The sequence below is a fragment of the Ambystoma mexicanum genome, chromosome 2q, assembly GCF_040938575.1.
Source record: "Ambystoma mexicanum isolate Mex_15411 chromosome 2q, UKY_AmexF1_1, whole genome shotgun sequence".
NCBI lineage: Eukaryota > Metazoa > Chordata > Amphibia > Caudata > Ambystomatidae > Ambystoma > Ambystoma mexicanum.
In genome coordinates this window covers 1,415,159,319-1,415,182,202 of record NC_090924.1, presented here as the reverse complement: position 1 = coordinate 1,415,182,202, position 22,884 = coordinate 1,415,159,319, and the positions used below count along the sequence as shown (strand labels likewise).

Here is a 22,884-nt window from a genome sequence, read left to right as displayed (position 1 = left end):
TCTTACTCCTCCTCTAACTCACCTTATTACTAGGCATCCCACACTCACGTTTCTTCTACCATTCATTCTCTCCCTACCACCCTCGCACCCCCTCCAGACCATCTGCCCTTGGATATCCATGCCTTAGTTGTTCAATTCCAGTTCCGGGATGGAGTGGACTTCACCCTATTGATGTCACACTCAAAGTGCTTTGCTCCAGAGGAAGTGGGGGTGACAGGAAAGAGAGGGGTGAGTGAGAATAAAAATGATGGAAACCTTCTCCCATTGACCAGAACATTCCTGCCTATCATTATCCTGCTCCTTCCTTTCTTACTGAGAGCAAAGGCCTTCGGAGATGCAGCACCCTGGTGTGAGGCTCCCTTGATGTCCAAGCCCAGGACAGCTGCCTGCTGTATGGCTGTCTCAGGTGGTGGTTGTTCCCAGCCCTCACAAAGAGATCACAAAGGAGGCCCAGCCTTCCAGGTTCTCCTCCTGCCATTTAGCGGGCTACACCCCTCTGACCAGAACCCACATCACCTCGCATAGTGGAGCAGGCTCACAGCAGCTGACACATGTGCGATATCAATCGGAATGTGGCGGTTGTGACCATAGATAGCGCCATGCCCTTTGCCTAAATGTAGGCATAACCTTTCATTAAAGTTTACCCTGCCACCAGCATGAGTGCCGTAGTTTTGGATATAGAGGTGTATATCTTAAATGCCACCGGTGCGCTGCAAGGACGTGGATGCCTCTCCGGCTGTTAAGTGGCACATAAGTGCACTATGCTTTTGGCATGGAGTCGACGGAAACAATTCCTCAAAACTCTACTCGTTGGTGTCCGTGGCGGTTCGTTTTTCTTCTGTATATTGTCTGGGACATACTGTAAATAAAAATCAGGGTTCGGTCTTGCCCCTGAAAATCGCAGTGTAAATGTGGCCATCTTGTGGCTGAAAAGTGACATCTTAGATCAGGAAGGAAGAACATGTTTCATGAGATTGACTCAAGAGGGACCAGCCCAATGAGTCCCCTTCATACTCACGCATTCACGCCACTTAATTGGCTGCAGATTTGATATTTGTACACCTCCTGGGCTGGCTGACCAGGGTGTTTTCCATGACATATAGTGTGCACCATGAAACCTATCTCGCCATCATGATTTGCAGACTTGATGGGCATAGGGTGCCGCCAGGCCAGACACCATTTTGAGTACTATCTGTTGAGGAGACAAGGTGGTTTCCAGCCAAAGAATCAAACATCCAAAAACTCAATAATACATGTCTTATATCACGCTACACACCCATAGGTCTCCGAGCACTGAAGTAACAGAAGACATTACTATCCATACAGAGTGGTACTCAATGTATCGACCCGCCGGGGTTTGAAACTGCCACAGCAGGCTACGCACAGATAACAGGGGCGAGCGCTTAGCTCACTGTGCTATCTGACCGGCTAACAGTCCCAACAGTCAATGAGAAACAGGTAAAAAAAGAAACACAATATATTTGTCCCTTAAATGCCCCATTGTCACACCCAAGACCCCCCCCCAAACTACACCCACCCAAGCTTAGCCTGATCACTTGTCCCACTGGCAGAGTCACCCACCCCCGATTCTATTTAAGCTCCTTCTCGCCTGTTACCTGGTCTCCTTTTGGGCCGAAGTCACCGCGGTCTCCCTTTACTCCCTAAAAAACAACAGCAGAAAGAAACCTTGTTAGTTTTAGTAATGTACTCTTCTGCAGGCCGCTATGTGCTCCATCGAGACTGCAATGACAGCAATCAGCCACCGGGAGTGCCAGTGGCAATGGCATTCTGTCTCCTCCTGCTTTCCAGGCGCCGTAAAGGAAGGACTGCCTCTCTGGAATGCAGTAAATCCTTTATCTTGCGCTTAGAAGCAGGAAACGAGTGCTACCTCGTCATGCCAGTCCACGACATGCACCAACAAGCTGGTACTCACAAAGTTGATGTTGAGGTGAAGGAAAGTAAAACATTAAGTTTGTAAAATCAGCAAAAGTTTGCATTTATTTGTTACTGTGAAGCCAAAGCTTTAATCAGGAAATGTAAGGAGAGAGACAGACTGATGGGCCCACAGGAAGTTATGGAGATCGCGCAATGGCGGCTGCCAAGAAAGGCTGACAGTGCTGTGAGATGGACTCTCTTATGGTGAGGCGCGCGCTCTGCTGCACCACTGCACGCAGGGCAAGCGTGCAGTTGCCTAGCAGATAACCTGGATATTTTGGGAATACGGTAGCCGACAATGAGGTCGATCCTGCTGATATCTACTGCCCCGCCCCAGTGGGTAGTGTGTTCATAACAGAGCCCCGGCCGCGCTTTAGAGCATCGTGGCAACTATTGCCTCCACATTCAAGTAAATGGCACCCAACACGTCCATGTAAACATAGAGCACCAATTATTCGAGTGAGGCGGGGTTAACATGCACAGTGCAGCCAGACAATAGGGTGAGCAGAAAGGCTTTGGTTAATGGGGTTGGACTCATGATTCGGACACCCAGTGGTCTCCTGCAACACAAAAGTGGTTGAGGGGGGTCCTGGTGGTGCCCTGATATGGCTCCCATGCATGTTACAAGGTCCCGGTGGGGCCCTGATATGGCTCGCATGCATGTTTCAGGGTCCCAGTGGGGCCCTGATATGGCTCCCATGCATGTTTCAGGGTCCCGGTCGGGCGCTGATATGGCTCCCATGCATGTTACAAGGTCCCGGTCGGGCGCTGATATGGCTCACATGCATGTTTCAAGGTCCCGGTGGGGCCCTGATATGGCTCCCATGCAAGTTTCAAGGTCCCGGTGGTGCCCTGATATGGCTCCCATGCATGTTTCAAGGTCCCGCAGTGCCTTGATATGGCTCCCATGCATGTTTCAAGGTCACAGTGGTGCCTTGATATGGCTCCCATGCATGTTTCAATGTCCCAGTGGTTCCTTGATATAGCTCCCATGCATGTTTCAATGTCCCAGTGGTGCCTTGATATAGCTCCCATGCATGTTCCAAGGCCCTGGTGGTGCCTTGATATAGCTCCCATGCATGTTTCAAGGCCCTGGTGGTGCCTTCATCTGGCTCCCATGCATGTTTCAATGTCCCAGTGGTGCCTTGATATAGCTCCCATGCATGTTTCTAGGCCCTGGTGGTGCCTTGATGTAGCTCCCATGCATGTTTCAAGACCCTGGTGGTGCCTTCATTTGGCTCCCATGCATGCTTCTCACCAGCATTATTCACCACTTGGGCATGCAGCGTAGCGACGGTATGCCATGCAATGTAGAGGTGGCAACAGCACTCACCTTTTCTGCCTTTGCTCCAGGAAACCCCTGCATTGAGATAGAAACATGGACTGAGTTTACACTTCATGGTAGAGGCCATTGCAAACAGGGAACAAGCCCATCCCCCACATGTAGGAAGAAAAACCGCATGCAGCAGTCAACCAGCGCAATCAGTGTTACAGTGAACTTCTTAAATCCCGAAAACCTCCTTAAGACTCTCCTCTTTACCTCCTCCTTCTTCCCTCTCCTGCTAATCCCACAGTTTCTGTGATTGGTGTCCTGGGCCCTTATGCACCCTCGGGCCCTGACCTCCTGCACCCAATTGGCCCACCTCCTGTCTATCTGCACCTGCACTTACACCCTCCGCCCTGGTGGCTCGCACTTACACCCCTTGCGGCTCTGGCCGTATAGTACTCAACATTCCTAGCACTAGATCTGTGGCTCACCCGTGAACTCAGGCTCCACTGCACTGACCCCCTGCCTTCTTCCTTGCTGCACTTGCACGTTCTGAATACTCACAAGGCATAGTAGGTTTGTCCTGTTCCCCCACATGCTCTTATGTGTTGTGTTTTTAATATATTTCAATGTATTTCCCACTCCTGCTCCCTCCCTGTCCTGTGCGCTCTTTGAAACAGTATTTCTTATTGTAGAAGCACCTAACGAACAAACAATAAAATAGAAAATAAATAAATTACAGCACCCCCTGTGTGCGGACAAATCCAGGGAGTGCTGTGCAGGAACCACCAATGTGCTACGGCCGAGACTCCCAGAGACTGCTGTACTATTCCTCACTGTCTCACTACAAAGAGGTCAAGAGAGCGTTCTACTATGTATCCCACTGTTCCACTGCACAAATACTCACACTGTTGTGCACTTAGCCCTAGTGTGCCACTGCACACAGGTCTAGCGGATAAATGCACAATGAGATCCCGTGGTGTACTGTTTAGGTGCTCTGAGACTGTTATACAGTTACCCACAATGCCACACTGCACAGAGGCCTAGATGATAAAATACTATGAACCCAGGTGGTCTACTGAACAGATACCAGGGGTGGACTGGGAACCAAAAGAGGTCCTGGAAACAATTTTTGAAAGTTGCCCCATATTACACATTTTCAGCAAAACCCTAACCCTTTTCCTATGGGAACATTTGGAAATACCACGCAAAAGAGGACCAGGGTGCAGAAGCCTACCAGGACGTCTCCAGAGTTTCCTATAGGCCACTCCATTCCTGGCCAGGGTGCAGAGGCCTACTGGGACATCTCCCCAGTTTCCTATAGGTCAGTACACCCCTGACCATGGTGCAGAGGCTAACCGGGACGTCTCCAGAGTTTCCTATAGACCAGTCCATCCCTGACTAGGGTGCAGAAGCCTACCAGGACGTCTCCAGAGTTTCCTATAGGCCAGACCTATAGGCCAGTCCAACCCTGAGAGATACACAGAGACTCTTGTACTATAACCCCCGGGATTCCACTGCACCGAGGCCCGGAACACACCTGATTATCAACCTCAGTCTCCAACTCCACACACAAACACCAAGAGACTTTCCTATTACCAATCCCAAGGTCCAGCTGCCAGCTTTGCAGAGGATCAGAGAGTGCTGAACCATAGAGTGCTGTTTCCCACAGCACAGACCAGCAGGGGGCACATGTGAAACAGTGCATATTGCTGAAGCTTCAGACAAGCACATTTCTGGACTGCACTTTGACCCACCCTCCCCACTGTGAGATGAATCCCAGACATTTAGTGTTCCCTAACCCCCATATGTTTTAGCTCAATTCAAATTCACCCCCTTCCTTCTGCTGTAAACTCCACTTTCTGTTATCAGAATGAGTCCCTGGGTAGACACAGGCATAAAATACACAGCTTGTTTTTTACTTTCTGATGTCAGCAAGCGCGCCCCAGTGTTGCATTCACACCGGGTGTTGGGCCAGCATTCAGAAGTAGACGGCACCCGCCACTGCACACATTTCTATTAATGTGGAACCAGAAAGACACACATGTTCACATGCAAGTATGTGCTTTTTAAAACTAGAACTTCCAACATGCTAAAACTCGCTAAATTGAGACGAAGAGGCGGGGCGCATTCAAACGTCAATAGTACGCTGCTGGTGGAGGTCTGTGATTCGACGCTGACACAACCCCTCTCAATACCATATACCTCACCATTCAAGCTCGGATGAGGCAACATGGACTATGCTTAAATGATGACAAGACCGAGTTGCCCCTCATAAGCTCTCAACACAGGCTTGCCAAACTTAATGATGACTTAAATTCCTTCAACATCGATGGAAACACCATCAAAGTTACTAACAAGGTAAAAACACTAGGGTTCGACTTGGACTCCTCGCTCACCCTTAATAAACGCCACCACATCAGCCACTACCTACACATGCAAACTCATCAACGCATGCAGACAATTCCTCACACCTGACAGCTGTATTACTCTAGCCAGAGCATTAGTCCTAACTCGCCTCGACTACTGTAACGCCGTATATGCCGGTACTAAGATCCAGAATATGAGGAATCTACAGGTCTTTCAAAATGAGGCTCTCAGAGCCACGCTTAACATCCCCAGCTCAGCACACATATCAGCAATAAGACACAAGTAACACTGGCTGCCGGGGCATGAACGTTTCATGTTTAAATCACTCAGCCTAACTCACAAATGTCTTCACCAGAAGAGCCCTGCTTACCTGTCTGACAAATTTGCCATGACACAGCGTGCAAGACCGACCAGAGCAGCCTACCAACACCTCCTCGCTATTCCCAGGTTCAAGCTCCAAAAAGCAGCGGGTAGTAGCTTCCCCCCGATTGCCAGCAAACTCTGGAACTCACTGCCGCTCCCACTCAGAGCACAAGAATCCTTCTGGATATTCCGTAGAAAACTCAAAACGCACCTCTTTACTCAAAGCCTTGGTAACTAATGCACCCCTCCCACATCTACAGATTACGCATCACTCGCCCAAGCACGCCACAGCACTCCTCCTGCTCCCACTTAAATACTGTAAATATTCTCTTTTCCATTTCCTACCTGTACTGCTAATACAATGCATTATGTCTGTCTTGTATATATACTTAGTGTAACAATTGCAACTGTAACATTCCTCTTCTGTGAGAAAGCGCCCAGATGCCTGTGGGCTTGGCGCGCTATATGAGCCTCAAAATAAATTAATAAATAATTATATTTTTCTCTTTTTTTCTAAATGTGTGCTTTTAGTGTGATGAGAACCGAGTGATTCCTTTGACTTCTGCATGCAAGTGGCCATACCCAAACAAGCGGTTCTCTTGCTTCCCAGAATCCCAGGCCAGGACTGCCTGCTTCCTCCAGCTCGCCCAGCTTTGAAGGCTACTTTCTTGGACACCTGACCTGCCTAAAGTGACTGCAAGCCTCTTTATGGGGGCCCACGAAGCAGAGCGCCTAGAAGCAATCCCAAGCGCTTGGTAGAGCCCTGCAGAGACATCTACTTTCTTGGTACTGTGTAACCTGAGCCTGGCACTGCCTGTGCAATGTGTGATCCAGGCCACAGTGCTTTGTGTACCAGGAGACTTTTCCTGAGCGCACGCTCCGGTACCGGGTTGTAGAGGCAGAGGTTTGAATTTTAGGCCCGAGCCATCAGATCTGTGAGCATCTGGCTCTACAGGTGTGGCTCGTCACAACATCTGGAAAATGACTGCACTTTCGCGTTCACCTTCAAACGGTTGTAAGAGTGGTTTATCGCCCCCACCTAGCCCCGTCTAAAGTGAGAGCTAGAAGGCAAATGGTGCAGCAGCTTAAGGGTGCACTGAGGCCTGCTACTGCAAGTGCACTTTTCACATATGGTTCTGAGACTGTTTCTGAGAGTAACCATTCCGGGCCTCGTTAATCCCCAAATGGACTCGTTTTGGAAGGCTTGAATTTGAATTTAATTCAATGAATATTTGCTCCTTTGTCTCTATTAGCCTTTATATACGAGTTATACATTTATTTTATTTTCTTGTGTTTATTACACGCCGAAAACCAGGCAGGCATCAGAGCGTGGGAAACAAGAACACACAAGACATAACAAAAGGAACAAGCCAGGGCCTTGCTTGGTCGGCAGCGATATAGAAATTATATATCCAAAGAAATAGGTTTTCAGGCCTTTTCGAAACAAAAGTAGGTTGCTGTCCAGACGCAAGTCTGGAGGGAGCGCATTCCAGGCAATGGGTGCTGTATAGGGAAAGATGTGGCAACGCTTTCAGCCTCTTTGGGCGTGGCCAGTTTAATAGCACAGTGTTGCTTGGCCAGTTTAATAGCACAGTGTTGCTTGGCCAGTTTAATAGCACAGTGTTGCTAGGCCAGTTTAATAGCACAGTGTTGCTTCGTCAGTTTAATAGCACAGTGTTGCTTGGCCAGTTTAATAGCACAGTGTTGCTTGGCCAGTTTAATAGCACAGTGTTGCTAGGCCAGTTTAATAGCACAGTGTTGCTTCGTCAGTTTAATAGCACAGTGTTGCTTGGCCATTTTAATAGCAGTGTTGCTTGGCCAGTTTAGTAGCACAGTGTTGCTTGAGCGCAATGTTTCGGTACCTCGATAGATGGTTATTCTTCTCTTTAGGTATTCTGGGGCTGCGCTACAGACTGCCTCATGGATAAAGACAGCCGTCTTAAATTGAATTCTAGCTCTTACAGGGCGCCAAGGAAGGGACTTTTGGTGTGCTGTAATTCGGTCGCCCCGTGGCCCTTGTTTTATCATGCGAACAGCATCATTCTGGACCACTGCAAGGGCCTGCAAGTTTTCCTGGGATTACACTAATCTACTCTTGATAAAATAGTGGCCCTGGCCAGTGTTTATATGAAATCAGCAGTCTGATTTTTCTTAACAATTTCAAAAGCTATTGGGGGTCATTACGAGCCAGGCGCTAATTGCGCCAACTTTACCACCATGGTGTAAACTATGTTTACACCATGGTGGATGGCGGAATTACCGCCCCATTCCAAGGTGAGTGGGGCTGTAAATCCCCATTTCCCATTTTCCCTTCCCCATTCCCATTTTTGCCCCATAGGGCATAATGGGAGTGGGGAAGGCGCTAATTACGCCACCGTAAACTACGGTGGCGTAATTAGCATCATGGCAGGTTAGCGCCATGGATTTTAACAGCTGCTAAAAGCAGCCGTTAAAATCAGAATCAGGCGTTAAGGGTTAACGACGGCCTTAACCCTTAACGCCTGGGTCGTAATGAGGCCATTTGTGTATTATGTAGAATGCTGTTCACTTGTGCTTCAGGGCTAACGTTGCAGTCCAAGAAGGTGCCTAAGGTTTGAATCTTAGTCTCTGTTTAGATAACACATCCATCCAACAGAATTGTTTTATATTTGTGATCTAATTTGGATCTCTTATAAGGGGAGCCAAAGAGTAGCAATTATAATTTAGCATCATTTAGGCACATCCAATGCTTTGCCATCCATTGTTTTACTATTATAAAAGTGCCATTTGGTCTAATAGAGGCCTGGTCATAATCGCCCTCTAATTTCAGAGAGTCATCAGCATAGTTGGTGAATTGGATGTTGGCGTCCTCCAGCAGATCACACAATGGTTTCATATTTAGATTAAACAAAGCTGGGGACAGGCAAGCCCCCTGTGGCGCTCCAAAGGTTACAGGGCATACTCTAACAAGGCCTCGCCCCAGTGGATAGCTGAAACCCATATATGCCATACACACACGGCATACATGACAGGACCACGCTTCATGCCCTAAAGGGAGCCCGGGTATTACTTGACCAATAGTGACAGGCTCTGCCTGATATGACACGTTCCTGATTCCAGGGCACAAGCTCAGGGTGTACGTGAGTGGGCAGTGTCTGCCCACTTTTATCGGAGGGTCGAGTGCCCCTCCCCCCTATAATTCTTTTGATTCCAGGAGTTAAGAAAACACAAGCATAGGCAATGGCAACCGCTTGGGCTTTTGTGTAGGCATGGGAAATGTTGTGGGGGTTAACTATGGGGGCATTTACCAGGCACTGCTGTAGTGTTATTAACTGGTCCCTTGATGGTAGCACTTGCAAAATGATGCGAGTACCTGGGCATATAATAGCTATGCCTGGCAAATGCCTTATACTTGTACACAAGCCAAAACTGTTAACTTTGCCAATGCTTGTTTTTAATAGGACTTCAGTGAAAGACACGCATAGTGCTTATAAGAGTGGCTGGAGGCAGAGCTGGTAAAACGCAATTTCTATTACACAAGTAGCATCCCTTTACAGGTCAAATAAAGTCATTAACTTTCAGAAAGTCATTAACTTTCAGAAGACTATTTTAAAAAACATTGGCAGCACTTAGAGCTCAACATTTTATGGTAAAGCGTGATAACCTAGCTGAAAGAAATCCCAGGAGGATGTGTTTTGGGCAGGGAGGGGGCAAGGAGTGGCTAGGAATGACCATAAGGATTAGTCTGGCCATGGGCAGTCAATGGGTGGGTAAATAACCAACCAACACCTACAAGCTTTGCCTCACTCCTCATATGCTGCTTCTCCCTAGCTGTACTCTAATGCAATAGTTTCAGCTAATAGGTAAGTGCCACCCAATAGCTCAAACTAAAAAGGTAGTCTGCTCCCGTTCACTGAACCTATGGCTCCGTGCGTTTCTGCAACTAAGGCCAGTGCCGAGGTCATCAGTTTTACAGGCCTGAAACTTACCCCCTGAACCACATGAGCGGCCAACACAAGTCTCATATGTCTCATTGTGGGGGGTTCTCTCTATGCAGGGTACATTTTGGAGTAGCATGTGTTCCACACTCAGAGGAAGCCACCTGCTTAACCACTTAACTGTGGGAGGGGGCGGAGCCTACAACGATTGCTTACGGGAATTCAGGACGAACATACACGCCCATAGAGGCTTACACGAAAGTTATTAAAACATTGTTTCTATTTCTAATACGATAAAGCCGCTTGCACATTTCATTTAAATATTCCCAATCATTGGTTTGGGAGAAACTTCCAGCGGGCTGGTATTTTCTGGGCACCTCTCCTATTCGTAACACAAACACGAGAGACAAAAACAACCCATATGTGTTTTCTCAAATTCAAACTCACGTCTGACTTTTTGCACCTGGAGGCACGGTAAATTAAACTATGCAAAGAATGTAAGCCATCTAACCCAAAGGGGTCATCTAAAGTACATTGTACCTTGCATTTTAGGTTTTTGAGGTCATCTCAGAGAAGGAAAGCAGAAATCGAAGCCCATGCTTTGTTACAGAGGCACTTAGTTAATGAAACCCTTCATTCTTGTTAATTCCTTAAAACACACATGCCAACATTATCCATTCCATTCAGGGGATGCAAGTCCAGTTTGCATGCTGGGACTTGTAGTCCTGCATGCATAATGCGAAATCCTTGACTTGCATTAAGTACCAGAATGCAAAGTTAAAACTAGGCTTGGTTTAGCGTTTCCGGAATGGAAAATCTTAGCATGTTATGTCATAGGTCATTTGTATCGCACACTGTCACCACCCGAGTGGTGCCAAAGTCTCTAGGATTATATCTTTTAGTCAAAAGGTGTGTTTCTCGCAGGCAGTGCCCATACATCTGAACCTGTGCTGGACCATCCCTGTCACGTTATTGGAGAATTGTGCACTCTTAAGTAGCAGAGAATTGCACTTAATTAAAACACAAATTCTGGTGTGCGCTTTTTACACTTGACTAGACACGTTTTAGGAAACTCTGCTTTCTCTGGTTTCTTTTTTGGATGTCAATCATACATCACAATTTCCTAATGGGCAAATGTTCATCTGTACTGTGCACCTTTTTCAATTAGGAAAGGCTTTATACATTGATCTTTAACTTAGGTCCACTTCCTGTGATGTCACTTCCCATTGCCATACATGCCAACATTCTGTGACAAAAAATCTGTAGGAATCTTAAAGTTTCAAAAATAGTCAGGCGAGGAGGTAATGATAGGAATAGGGCACGTCAGCAGCCCATTGTCATTGAATGAGCCCGCCGCCGCGGGTGCATTCAATGACAATGAGGCGCCTGCCGCGTCTTCTGCCACCAGGCCAGCTCGGGGGAGCCCTTGAAAGACTCCCCCGAGTTGGTGTGGTGGGGGGCTAATGGCGACTTTTGTGAAAGGCACCCGTGGCGAGGGGCGCCCTTAGCCCACCGCCGTGGGTGCCTTTGACATCAAAAGCCTGCATGCCCCGCCTTCTCCCGCTACGCCAGCTCGGGGGAGCCCTTGAAAGACTCCCCCGAGCTGGCGTGGGCAAAAAAATCGGTATTTGGTGCCAATAAATCGTAGGCAGTAGGACTGCCTAAAAAGCAGTATCCTACCGCCTAAATCGGTAGGGTTTGCAAGTATGCATTGCATACGTTAATGAGTTCCCCTTTAAGACTTACGCCCTGCCTTATTCTGCCGCAATCCTTCACCAGCCGGAAATGCTCAGCTGTAGCCACGCCCACCCCTTGCTCCTGCCTGCATTGATGCAGGGCGGAGCCTTCCTCCCGCATCAGCTCTCGTGCAGCCACTTGTCAACGGGGAGGGCTGTGTAATTTTAACCTTAGTAAACAATGGAAAGAGGACAGGAATAGCCGCTGCAGCTTCTAAATGCGGCCGCATTCTCTCGACAGCAGGTTGGAGGACGGCCAAAAGAAGCATCTGTCAGGGGGTATTAGGCAGAGATGTGGGAGCTGGCAGGCTCTTATGGTGACTCACCTTGGGGCCTATTGGTCCTCGTAGGCCTGGCAGGCCCATCAGCCCTGCGTCCCCCTTCTCACCCTAGGATGTAAAAAGAGAAGCCAGGTTATAAGGGTCTTCGGGAGACTCCCCGCGTAGCCAGGCATTTTCCATACACCCGCCATGCGGTGGGTGACACATAGATACGGGTAAATACTCCCGCTATTTAAAGATTCAAAGCACCGCTCGCAGCATGCCACAATAGCAGGAAAATACAGTTACATCCCTACACATTTCATACTGGACTGTTTGGTTGTTGCAGTTTCACTGTTGCCATATTGACGGGGTTACCCCTGGTACCTTTACCCAGCCCACCCCCTTCTGCCCTTGCCTCATCCCGGCAGACTCCTTCCCTATATATCTATTAGTTTCTGGCAAGCAAATTTCCACTATCAAACAATTCACTATAAAAATGGTGGAAGTGAAACCACTGCTGACCGGAAAAGACAGGTATTCAGTCAATACAAAGCATTGAATGACAAAAGCATCCAAAAAAAAAGCATCAAATGCATTTTTTTCAAAGTTAAAGGTTTACTTTTAATTGCAATGGGGTTTAAGGGGTAAAGAAAACAGGGGTTAGGGGGGTCCCCCCCCCATTCTCCCCCCCATTAAAAAATAAAAAAAGGAAAATAAAAACACATTTAATGCTTTTTTTTCATTGCTTTTTCTTAGATGCTTTGGCATTCGATGCCATCACTATAAACCAAAAGACATCATTATGCCCGGAAAATCTACCACCGTATCTGGGCAAGGTAGCACCTCTCCAGGGAAAGCTGGCACCACCCCAAAAAAGAAACCTTTCACCATCCCAGGAAAAGCTTCCACCATCCAGCGAGAGAGACAAAGAAAGAGAGAGAAAGACAAAGAGAGAGAGAGACAAGCAAAGAGAGAGAGAGAGACAGTCAGAGAACCAGAGATTGTTTTTTTTGAGCTATACCTGAGGTCCTTTTGGTCCTGGCACGCCAATTGGCCCGGGATTTCCTGGCACACCTGGAGAACCTGATCTGCCCTTAAAAGAAATCAAAAAGAAGAGTGTGCCCATGAGAGTCAAAGGAAGGTCCATTTCTGAGCGTAGAAGTCAATGTCGCTCATGTAAGTGGCCTCTCCCCTCTGTTTTTGTAGATTCGTTCATTCATCTGCCTCCATTCCCCACGCGGTTATCCCAACGGTTTCCTTTTGTCATTGATTTTGCCTTTGATTTTTGCCCATCTACACATTTCCTCTATTTTGCTTCTATGGCATTGTCTAGAATACGACACCAAGCCCACCTCCTGCTCCTTGGGTTTTCTGATACACCAACGTATGTCTGCAGGGACCCCCCCTCCCTCCAGTTGCACTCCTTTAGGCTCTCCTCCGTGCCCCTGGTGAATTTGTTTATATGCTGTTGCTCCCCTGTTTTGCCAAGGCCAGCGGGTTCTTCTCTGCCACTCTGCTTTCCTAGTGTTTGCCTTCACTACCCTAATTCTACTGGTCATCACATCTGCTTTCTTTGTCCTCCTAGAAATCTCTTCCACTCCTCGTGTTATCCTAGAACTTTCCCACACTTCTCCAGATCCTTCTGGCTTTTCTCCATATTGCCAGTGGTCCTTAGACTTCTACCCACCCCATGTTCCCCTATGTTCCTCCTCCTCCTCCTCCGTGTTCCACTAGAGAGTATCTACATTGACATGAATTCTCAGCACTAAGTTCTCCTGTGGTTCTCCTCAAACCCTTTCCCCCTTGGTGTCCCACATCTGTTCATTCCTGGGGTTCTCTGCATGCCTTTAGTCTTCTCCTGTGATCCACATTCTCCATGGAAACGCTCCTGATGGTTTAAACACCCTTCTTATCTAGAGATCCCCAAATCCTGTTCTTTTTCTAATTGCCCCAGGTGGTTCTCCATGACCCTGGAGGTATTTCCTCCGACAGCGACAGCGCAAGAAGTGATCTATAACCCCGTGGCCGGCAGTAGGAGAGTCAAATGTGCACTGCCCCAGCCCAACTTAAGACCTCAACAGGTGACGCTTAGCATTCCGCCAACTGGAACTACTCTAGTGGGTACAGCTTTGGTGGTGTAGCCACGGACAGACTCGCTGCTTAATGGCGAATAGACGAAGCTTGGTCCTTACCTTCCGGCCCGGCCTGCCAATCTCTCCCTGTGAAAAAAACAATGTGGGAAGATTCATCAGTGCCTGCGACGCTCCTGCTAACACCACAGCATGCAGCATGGGGGATCCATGGCCAAGAACTCCTGCACACACAATCATATCAGGGGTGGATCCCTTGCAGACGTGGCATCGTCTTCCGCTCACCCCCAAGTGGACTGAAATGGCATCGTCTTCATCCAAACTGTCTCAACAACCACTCCATGTTTACATAGCCAACTGCAGAGCCTCAAGCAATCGACCCTGAACGCCCCACTAATTTCGCATACAACCTTGTAAAGATGTCCTATTATGCTCCGTCTGCCCTAGAGGCTAGAGGGAAACACATACCACGTTGCCACTAGTAAGAAGAGCATGGGACTGTGTCACTAGTGGGCAGGCCCTGGGAGGAAGGCACCCGTAGACGGGCGACTATAGCAACCATGACCACTCTCCATCACAACATGACCCAGGTACGTTTTTGTAGCGTGGGCCATGACTATCGGCAAGAGCGGTCCAATGAAAACACTGCATTCCCTAAAATGGGAAATTATAACTTCTCACCATCACTAGAGACAAGAACATGTCTGAACCCCATCACTCGAGGGTGGGCCATTACATAGCATTACCAAGAGCGAACGATGACAAGGATATAGTCCATTATCAGTATCGGGTTGGCGCAGGAGGGGGTTTCATGACCTGGTTATGCCTTGAGGGTGGACCTCAACCTCAAACCCCACTAGCGGACCAATCCAAACATACCTGGCCCAAAAACCTATATATTTTTAAAACAGAAAATATGTTCGTTTGTTAGTTAGTTAGTTTGTTTGTTCCTCATACAATTCCACACCGCTCCACCAATCCGCACCAGATTTTGCACGGTTACCTGTTAGGACCCACCGGATGTCAGTGGCTACATTACATGTGAACACCCCACCCGGGTCCCTGGTTTTCAGCCCCTGGACACATGAGACGGTTGCCTGGAACCGGCAACACATCAAGGTGGTTCTAGACGGACCGGATAGAGCTCATTTTTAAGCGCCTGGACATGAGGAACACAACTTGACGGTCCCCATAGAACCTCAAAAACTTAATTTCAATCCCCTAGGATGCACCATTTCCAAGATATCTGCACCACAACATACCGCACCGCTCCAGGGTGAGGCGATCGGTGCGGAGAGCGCACAGAAGGTCCCATTATGCTGCAGCACACCCATTCTCACCTCCCCTCCACGTCTGCTCTGTGATTGTCAACAGTTGATGAGAGTGCTATCAGGTCTGTCTACAGAACCCGTGCGCAGTACGGGAACTTTTTGGCAGTGACCGTATAAAGCTAAAGCCCACTACCACCAGAAGAAAATAAAACCACACAAGATCAGTGGCCATTGAAATTTCTGGCCAACCCAATTGCAGACATTGCACACAAGGCGGCAGAGGTCTCTCAGTATTATGTAGAATATCCTGCCGTTTTACTTGCGTCAGGAGACGAGACACAAACAGTTGCAATATATCTGCCACCCTCCTTTAATTCACTGCTTTAGGTGATCCAGTACCTAGAGATTAATTCAACGCATAGTGTGCTTCGTGGAAGTGCAGCATTATAGCTCGATCCTCAGGCAGTAAACTATATCAAATCTACTATACTCGTTTCCATTTCTTTAGTGCCCTCTTTCAAAAACCCCAAATGCATAGCTGCCAAGCTTCCCAATTCCATGCCAAATCTTTGAGCCAGTCCTATGTTTTTTTCCGCTCTGCATGCAGGGACTTGTAGGTCCACCCTTGCAATGGGAAAAACAAAACTACAAGTTCCAGCATACAATTGGAAGCCAAAAGCAGGACTGGCTGAATGTGTCACGTATGGAACTGGGAAAGGTGGCCAGGAGGCAAATAGGACATCAACCAGCAGCAGGTGTCAAAAGATGGCCGAGCGCCATTGTTTAATGGGGAGGCATGCCTATCGTCGGTAGACAGGGCATAGCATATATGGCAGTCCATTGTGTGCTATCATCAGTTGCTGTAAGAACCTGCTCAAACCGTTGCGCTTAAGGAAAGCTAAGGCCTGATATGTAGAGGGATGACAGTGGGCCAAAAACACAGCAGACGGGTAGACCATTGCAACCCCACGGAGGGCAAGTAACAGGGTAACACCGCTAGCTCTGTAGGGAAGACCATTGCAAGCCCACGGAGGGCAAGTAACAGGGTAACACCGCTAGCTCTGTAGGACAGACCATGGAGGGCAAGTAACAGGGTAACACCGCTAGCTCAATAGGGAAGACCATTGCAACCCCACGGAGGGCAAGTAACAGGGTAACACCGCTAGCTCTGTAGGGAAGACCATGGAGGGCAAGTAACAGGGTAACACCGCTAGCTCTGTAGGACAGACCATGGAGGGCAAGTAACAGGGTAACACCGCTAGCTCAATAGGGAAGACCATTGCAACCCCACGGAGGGCAAGTAACAGGGTAACACCGCTAGCTCTGTAGGACAGACCATGGAGGGCAAGTAACAGGGTAACACCGCTAGCTCTATAGGCCAGACCATGGAGGGCAAGTAACAGGGTAACACCGCTAGCTCTGTAGGACAGACCATTGCAACCCCATGGAAGGCAAGTAACAGGGTAACACCGCTAGCTCTGTAGGACAGACCATGGAGGGCAAGTAACAGGGTAACACCGCTAGCTCTATAGGGAAGACCATGGAGGGCAAGTAACAGGGTAACACCGCTGGCTCTATAGGGAAGACCATTGCAACCCCATAGATGGCAAGTAACAGGGTAACACTGCTAGCTCTATAGGTCAGACCATGGAGGGCAAGTAACAGGGTAACACCGCTAGCTCTATAGGCCAGACCATGGAGGGCAAGTAACAGGGTAACACCGCTAGCTCTGTAGGCCAGACCATGGAGGGCAAGTAACAGGGTAACACCGCTAGCTCTATAGGGAAGACCATTGCAACCCCATGGATGGCAAGTAACAGGGTAACACTGCTAGCTCTATAGGTCAGACCATGGAGGGCAAGTAACAGGGTAACACTGCTAGCTCTATAGGCCAGACCATGGAGGGCAAGTAACAGGGTAACACCGCTAGCTCTATAGGGAAGACCATTGCAACCCCATGGAAGGCAAGTAACAGGGTAACACTGCTAGCTCTATAGGTCAGACCATGGAGGGCAAGTAACAGGGTAACACTGCTAGCTCTGTAGGACAGACCATGGAGGGCAAGTAACAGGGTAACACCGCTAGCTCTACAGGCCAGACCATGGAGGGCAAGTAACAGGGTAACACCGCTAGCTCTATAGGGAAGACCATTGCAACCCCATGGAAGGCAAGTAACAGGGTAACACTGCTAGCTCTATAGGTCAGACCATGGAGGGCAAGTAACAGGGTAACACCGCTAGCTCTATAGGGAAGACCATTGCAACCCCATGGAAGGCAAGTAACAGGGTAACACTGCTAGCTCTGTAGGACAGACCATGGAGGGCAAGTAACAGGGTAACACCGCTGGCTCTATAGGGAAGACCATGGAGGGCAAGTAACAGGGTAACACCGCTGGCTCTATAGGGAAGACCATTGCAACCCCATAGATGGCAAGTAACAGGGTAACACTGCTAGCTCTATAGGTCAGACCATGGAGGGCAAGTAACAGGGTAACACCGCTAGCTCTATAGGCCAGACCATGGAGGGCAAGTAACAGGGTAACACCGCTAGCTCTGTAGGCCAGACCATGGAGGGCAAGTAACAGGGTAACACTGCTAGCTCTATAGGGAAGACCATTGCAACCCCATGGATGGCAAGTAACAGGGTAAGACTGCTAGCTCTATAGGTCAGACCATGGAGGGCAAGTAACAGGGTAACACTGCTAGCTCTATAGGCCAGACCATGGAGGGCAAGTAACAGGGTAACACCGCTAGCTCTATAGGGAAGACCATTGCAACCCCATGGAAGGCAAGTAACAGGGTAACACTGCTAGCTCTATAGGTCAGACCATGGAGGGCAAGTAACAGGGTAACACTGCTAGCTCTGTAGGACAGACCATGGAGGGCAAGTAACAGGGTAACAGCGCTAGCTCTATAGGCCAGACCATGGAGGGCAAGTAACAGGGTGACACCGCTAGCTCTATAGGGAAGACCATTGCAACCCCATGGAAGGCAAGTAACAGGGTAACACTGCTAGCTCTATAGGTCAGACCATGGAGGGCAAGTAACAGGGTAACACTGCTAGCTCTATAGGCCAGACCATGGAGGGCAAGTAACAGGGTAACACCGCTAGCTCTATAGGCCAGACCATGGAGGGCAAGTAACAGGGTAACACCGCTAGCCCTATAGGGAAGACCATTGCAACCCCACGGAGGGCAAGTAACAGGGTAACACCGCTAGCTCTGTAGGACAGACCATGGAGGGCAAGTAACAGGGTAACACCGCTAGCTCTATAGGGAAGACCATTGCAACCCCACGGAGGGCAAGTAACAGGGTAACACCGCTAGCTCTGTAGGGAAGACCATTGCAAGCCCACGGAGGGCAAGTAACAGGGTAACACCGCTAGCTCTGTAGGACAGACCATGGAGGGCAAGTAACAGGGTAACACCGCTAGCTCAATAGGGAAGACCATTGCAAGCCCACGGAGGGCAAGTAACAGGGTAACACCGCTAGCTCTGTAGGACAGACCATGGAGGGCAAGTAACAGGGTAACACCGCTAGCTCAATAGGGAAGACCATTGCAACCCCACGGAGGGCAAGTAACAGGGTAACACCGCTAGCTCTGTAGGACAGACCATGGAGGGCAAGTAACAGGGTAACACCGCTAGCTCTATAGGGAAGACCATTGCAAGCCCACGGAGGGCAAGTAACAGGGTAACACCGCTAGCTCTGTAGGACAGACCATGGAGGGCAAGTAACAGGGTAACACCGCTAGCTCAATAGGGAAGACCATTGCAACCCCACGGAGGGCAAGTAACAGGGTAACACCGCTAGCTCTGTAGGACAGACCATGGAGGGCAAGTAACAGGGTAACACAGCTAGCTCTATAGGCCAGACCATGGAGGGCAAGTAACAGGGTAACACCGCTAGCTCTGTAGGACAGACCATGAAGGGCAAGTAACAGGGTAACACTGCTAGCTCTATAGGGAAGACCATTGCAACCCCATGGAAGGCAAGTAACAGGGTAACACCGCTAGCTCTGTAGGACAGACCATGGAGGGCAAGTAACAGGGTAACACCGCTAGCTCTATAGGGAAGACCATGGAGGGCAAGTAACAGGGTAACACCGCTGGCTCTATAGGGAAGGCCATTGCAACCCCATAGATGGCAAGTAACAGGGTAACACTGCTAGCTCTATAGGTCAGACCATGGAGGGCAAGTAACAGGGTAACACCGCTAGCTCTATAGGCCAGACCATGGAGGGCAAGTAACAGGGTAACACCGCTAGCTCTGTAGGCCAGACCATGGAGGGCAAGTAACAGGGTAACACCGCTAGCTCTATAGGGAAGACCATTGCAACCCCATGGAAGGCAAGTAACAGGGTAACACTGCTAGCTCTATAGGTCAGACCATGGAGGGAAAGTAACAGGGTAACACTGCTAGCTCTATAGGTCAGACCATGGAGGGCAAGTAACAGGGTAACACCGCTAGCTCTACAGGCCAGACCATGGAGGGCAAGTAACAGGGTAACACCGCTAGCTCTATAGGGAAGACCATTGCAACCCCATGGAAGGCAAGTAACAGGGTAACACTGCTAGCTCTGTAGGACAGACCATGGAGGGCAAGTAACAGGGTAACACCGCTAGCTCTATAGGGAAGACCATGGAGGGCAAGTAACAGGGTAACACCGCTAGCTCTATAGGGAAGACCATTGCAACCCCATGGATGGCAAGTAACATGGTAACACTGCTAGCTCTATAGGTCAGACCATGGAGGGCAAGTAACAGGGTAACACCGCTAGCTCTATAGGGAAGACCATTGCAACCCCATGGAAGGCAAGTAACAGGGTAACACTGCTAGCTCTATAGGTCAGACCATGGAGGGCAAGTAACAGGGTAACACTGCTAGCTCTGTAGGACAGACCATGGAGGGCAAGTAACAGGGTAACACCGCTAGCTCTATAGGCCAGACCATGGAGGGCAAGTAACAGGGTGACACCGCTAGCTCTATAGGGAAGACCATTGCAACCCCATGGAAGGCAAGTAACAGGGTAACACTGCTAGCTCTATAGGTCAGACCATGGAGGGCAAGTAACAGGGTAACACTGCTAGCTCTATAGGCCAGACCATGGAGGGCAAGTAACAGGGTAACACCGCTAGCTCTATAGGCCAGACCATGGAGGGCAAGTAACAGGGTAACACCGCTAGCTCTATAGGGAAGACCATTGCAACCCCACGGAGGGCAAGTAACAGGGTAACACCGCTAGCTCTGTAGGACAGACCATGGAGGGCAAGTAACAGGGTAACACCGCTAGCTCTATAGGGAAGACCATTGCAACCCCATGGAAGGCAAGTAACAGGGTAACACCGCTAGCTCTATAGGGAAGACCATTGCAACCCCATGGAAGGCAAGTAACAGGGTAACACTGCTAGCTCTATAGGGAAGACCATGGAGGCCAAGTAACAGGGTAACACCGCTAGCTCTGTAGGCCAGCCATACCATGGAGAGCAAGTAACAGGGTAACACCGCTAGCTCTATAGGAAAGACCATGGCAACCCCATGAAGGGCAAGTAACAGGGTAACACAGCTAGCTCTATAGGGAAGACCATTGCAACCCCATGGAAGGCAAGTAACAGGGTAACACTGCTAGCTCTGTAGGCCAGACCATGGAGGGCAAGTAACAGGGTAACACCGCTAGCTCTATAGGGAAGACCATTTCAACCCCATGGATGGCAAGTAACAGGGTAACACTGCTAGCTCTATAGGTCAGGCCATGGAGGGCAAGTAACAGGGTAACACTGCTAGCTCTATAGGCCAGACCATGGAGGGCAAGTAACAGGGTAACACCGCTAGCTCTGTAGGCCAGACCATGGAGGGCAAGTAACAGGGTAACACCGCTAGCTCTATAGGCCAGACCATGGAGGGCAAGTAACAGGGTAATACCGCTAGCTCTATAGGCCAGACCATGGAGGGCAAGTAACAGGGTAACACCGCTAGCTCTATAGGGCAGACCATGGCAAAATACCAATACTCAACGAAAGCCTTCATCAGTATCTGCAGTAGAATGCTGTTGACAACACCACCACTAGAAGGCAGACTTGTCAAATACCATCACTAGAAGAAAACTAGATGTGAATATCGCCACTAGATGGCAAATCATGGGTTACCAACACCGCCACTAGAGGGCAGACCATTGCAAAATGCGAAAACTAGAGGAATACGAGATGTTTATATCCAAAGCCAGACATTCGGCACCTTGGGTCTCTCTTAGGCGCACCCTGTTGGATGCGGCCAGCAGGCTGCAAGGACCTGTGCACCTGGAAAGTGTTGTTTGTTTAAATATATTGTCACCTGAAGCAATGAAAGATGGTGTCCTTTGGGTGGGATTATATTTAAGCAAACACTAGCAGCTCAGTACATGGGTACATGGGGCTGTACTTTAACTGCACTCTCCATGTACACATAGGCTGTATTTGTGCATGGAGAGTGCAGTTACAGTACAGCTGCCGGTACTGAGCTGCTAGTGTTTGATTAAATATATTGTCATGCTCGCTACTTTATTAATTTCATCTTGCAGAAAGTCAGGGGTGTTGCTAGGTCTCGAATAGATCCGGGGCTACGCTAATGTTGGGGACTGATTGTAGCCCCTGAGCTTCTATCTGGGCGACAACCAAAATACCCGGGGCTATAGCCTCCTCTGCACTCCTAACAACACCTCTGCTGAAAGTCAGTGGCGGCGCTAGGGCCCTGCCCCCTGCTGGCTGCGCCCAAAAGGGGAAATGCAGCGAAAAAGCCACGCTGAAAGGCTACACTGAAATGAAACGTTTATATCACTACGGACAGATCATGGACTGATAATACCACAGCACTATCGCTAGATACCAAAAGTAGAGCAAAACTAATCATGTATATGGATGGTGGTTTATGTGCTAACAACAAAATAAAATGGCAGAACAGAGTTGCATATCAACACCTCAGAGTGCATATCCTGGGTTAACAGCACTACTAGAAGTCACCCCATGGCTACATAGCAACAGAAGAAAAACAACACACAATAATACTGCCTCGAGAGGACTAACAACAACACCACTTGATGCCAATTCATGACCACATACTAACATTATAGAAAACAAAGCAATTACAATCACCAATAGCAGGAGGTAACAGAATCCCTAGAGATTAGACACTAGTTGGCCAACAAAGCTGCACGTTAAAATCATCACTGGAGGGCAAGTCATGGCCTAACACCACCCACGGCCAAATACCAGCAATAAAGGAAAACTAGAAGGCATGCCAGAGACTAACATGGCCACACATCACCCGCTTTGCTTGAGGGTCGATAATAGCCCTCAATCGAAGCCACCTCCGACCTCCTCTCTGATTTCTGTTGTCTTGTCTTGTTCGTTCTCTGTGCGCCCTGAGGCCCTCGGGCGAGTTGGCGCGTTACCAAAAATTAAAATAAATAAATAGACCATGTCTATGTGGGAGACCTTGGCCCAATGCTAATGCTTAATGAGTGACTGTGGCGCCAAGGTCTCTGCTGGAGCTTAGACTATGATATCGCCTGCTGCTCTAGACATAATGCTTCCTGAAAACTCGCTAAAAAACGTTCATCCTTTTGTAAAGAGATTTGGCGAAAGCGCTCAATAAATGACAATAAATACAAATACTTTCTAAGATTATCACTAAAGGGA

The 22,884-nt window shown here is 48.8% G+C and overlaps 1 protein-coding gene across 2 annotated transcripts in view; it reads right to left on the bottom strand.

Annotated features, from left to right (window-relative positions):
• The window catches only part of COLQ (collagen like tail subunit of asymmetric acetylcholinesterase), a 320,011-nt gene that overhangs the window by 104,755 nt on the left and 192,372 nt on the right, over nt 1-22,884 (bottom strand). For both annotated transcript variants that reach the window (XM_069648914.1, XM_069648915.1), the window contains exons 5-9: nt 14,044-14,070; nt 12,873-12,944; nt 11,915-11,977; nt 3,269-3,295; nt 1,617-1,661 (exon numbers count right to left, since the gene is read on the bottom strand). In XM_069648914.1, the coding sequence (XP_069505015.1) occupies nt 1,617-1,661; nt 3,269-3,295; nt 11,915-11,977; nt 12,873-12,944; nt 14,044-14,070 (234 nt within the window). The remainder of the gene's footprint in view (nt 1-1,616; nt 1,662-3,268; nt 3,296-11,914; nt 11,978-12,872; nt 12,945-14,043; nt 14,071-22,884) is intronic.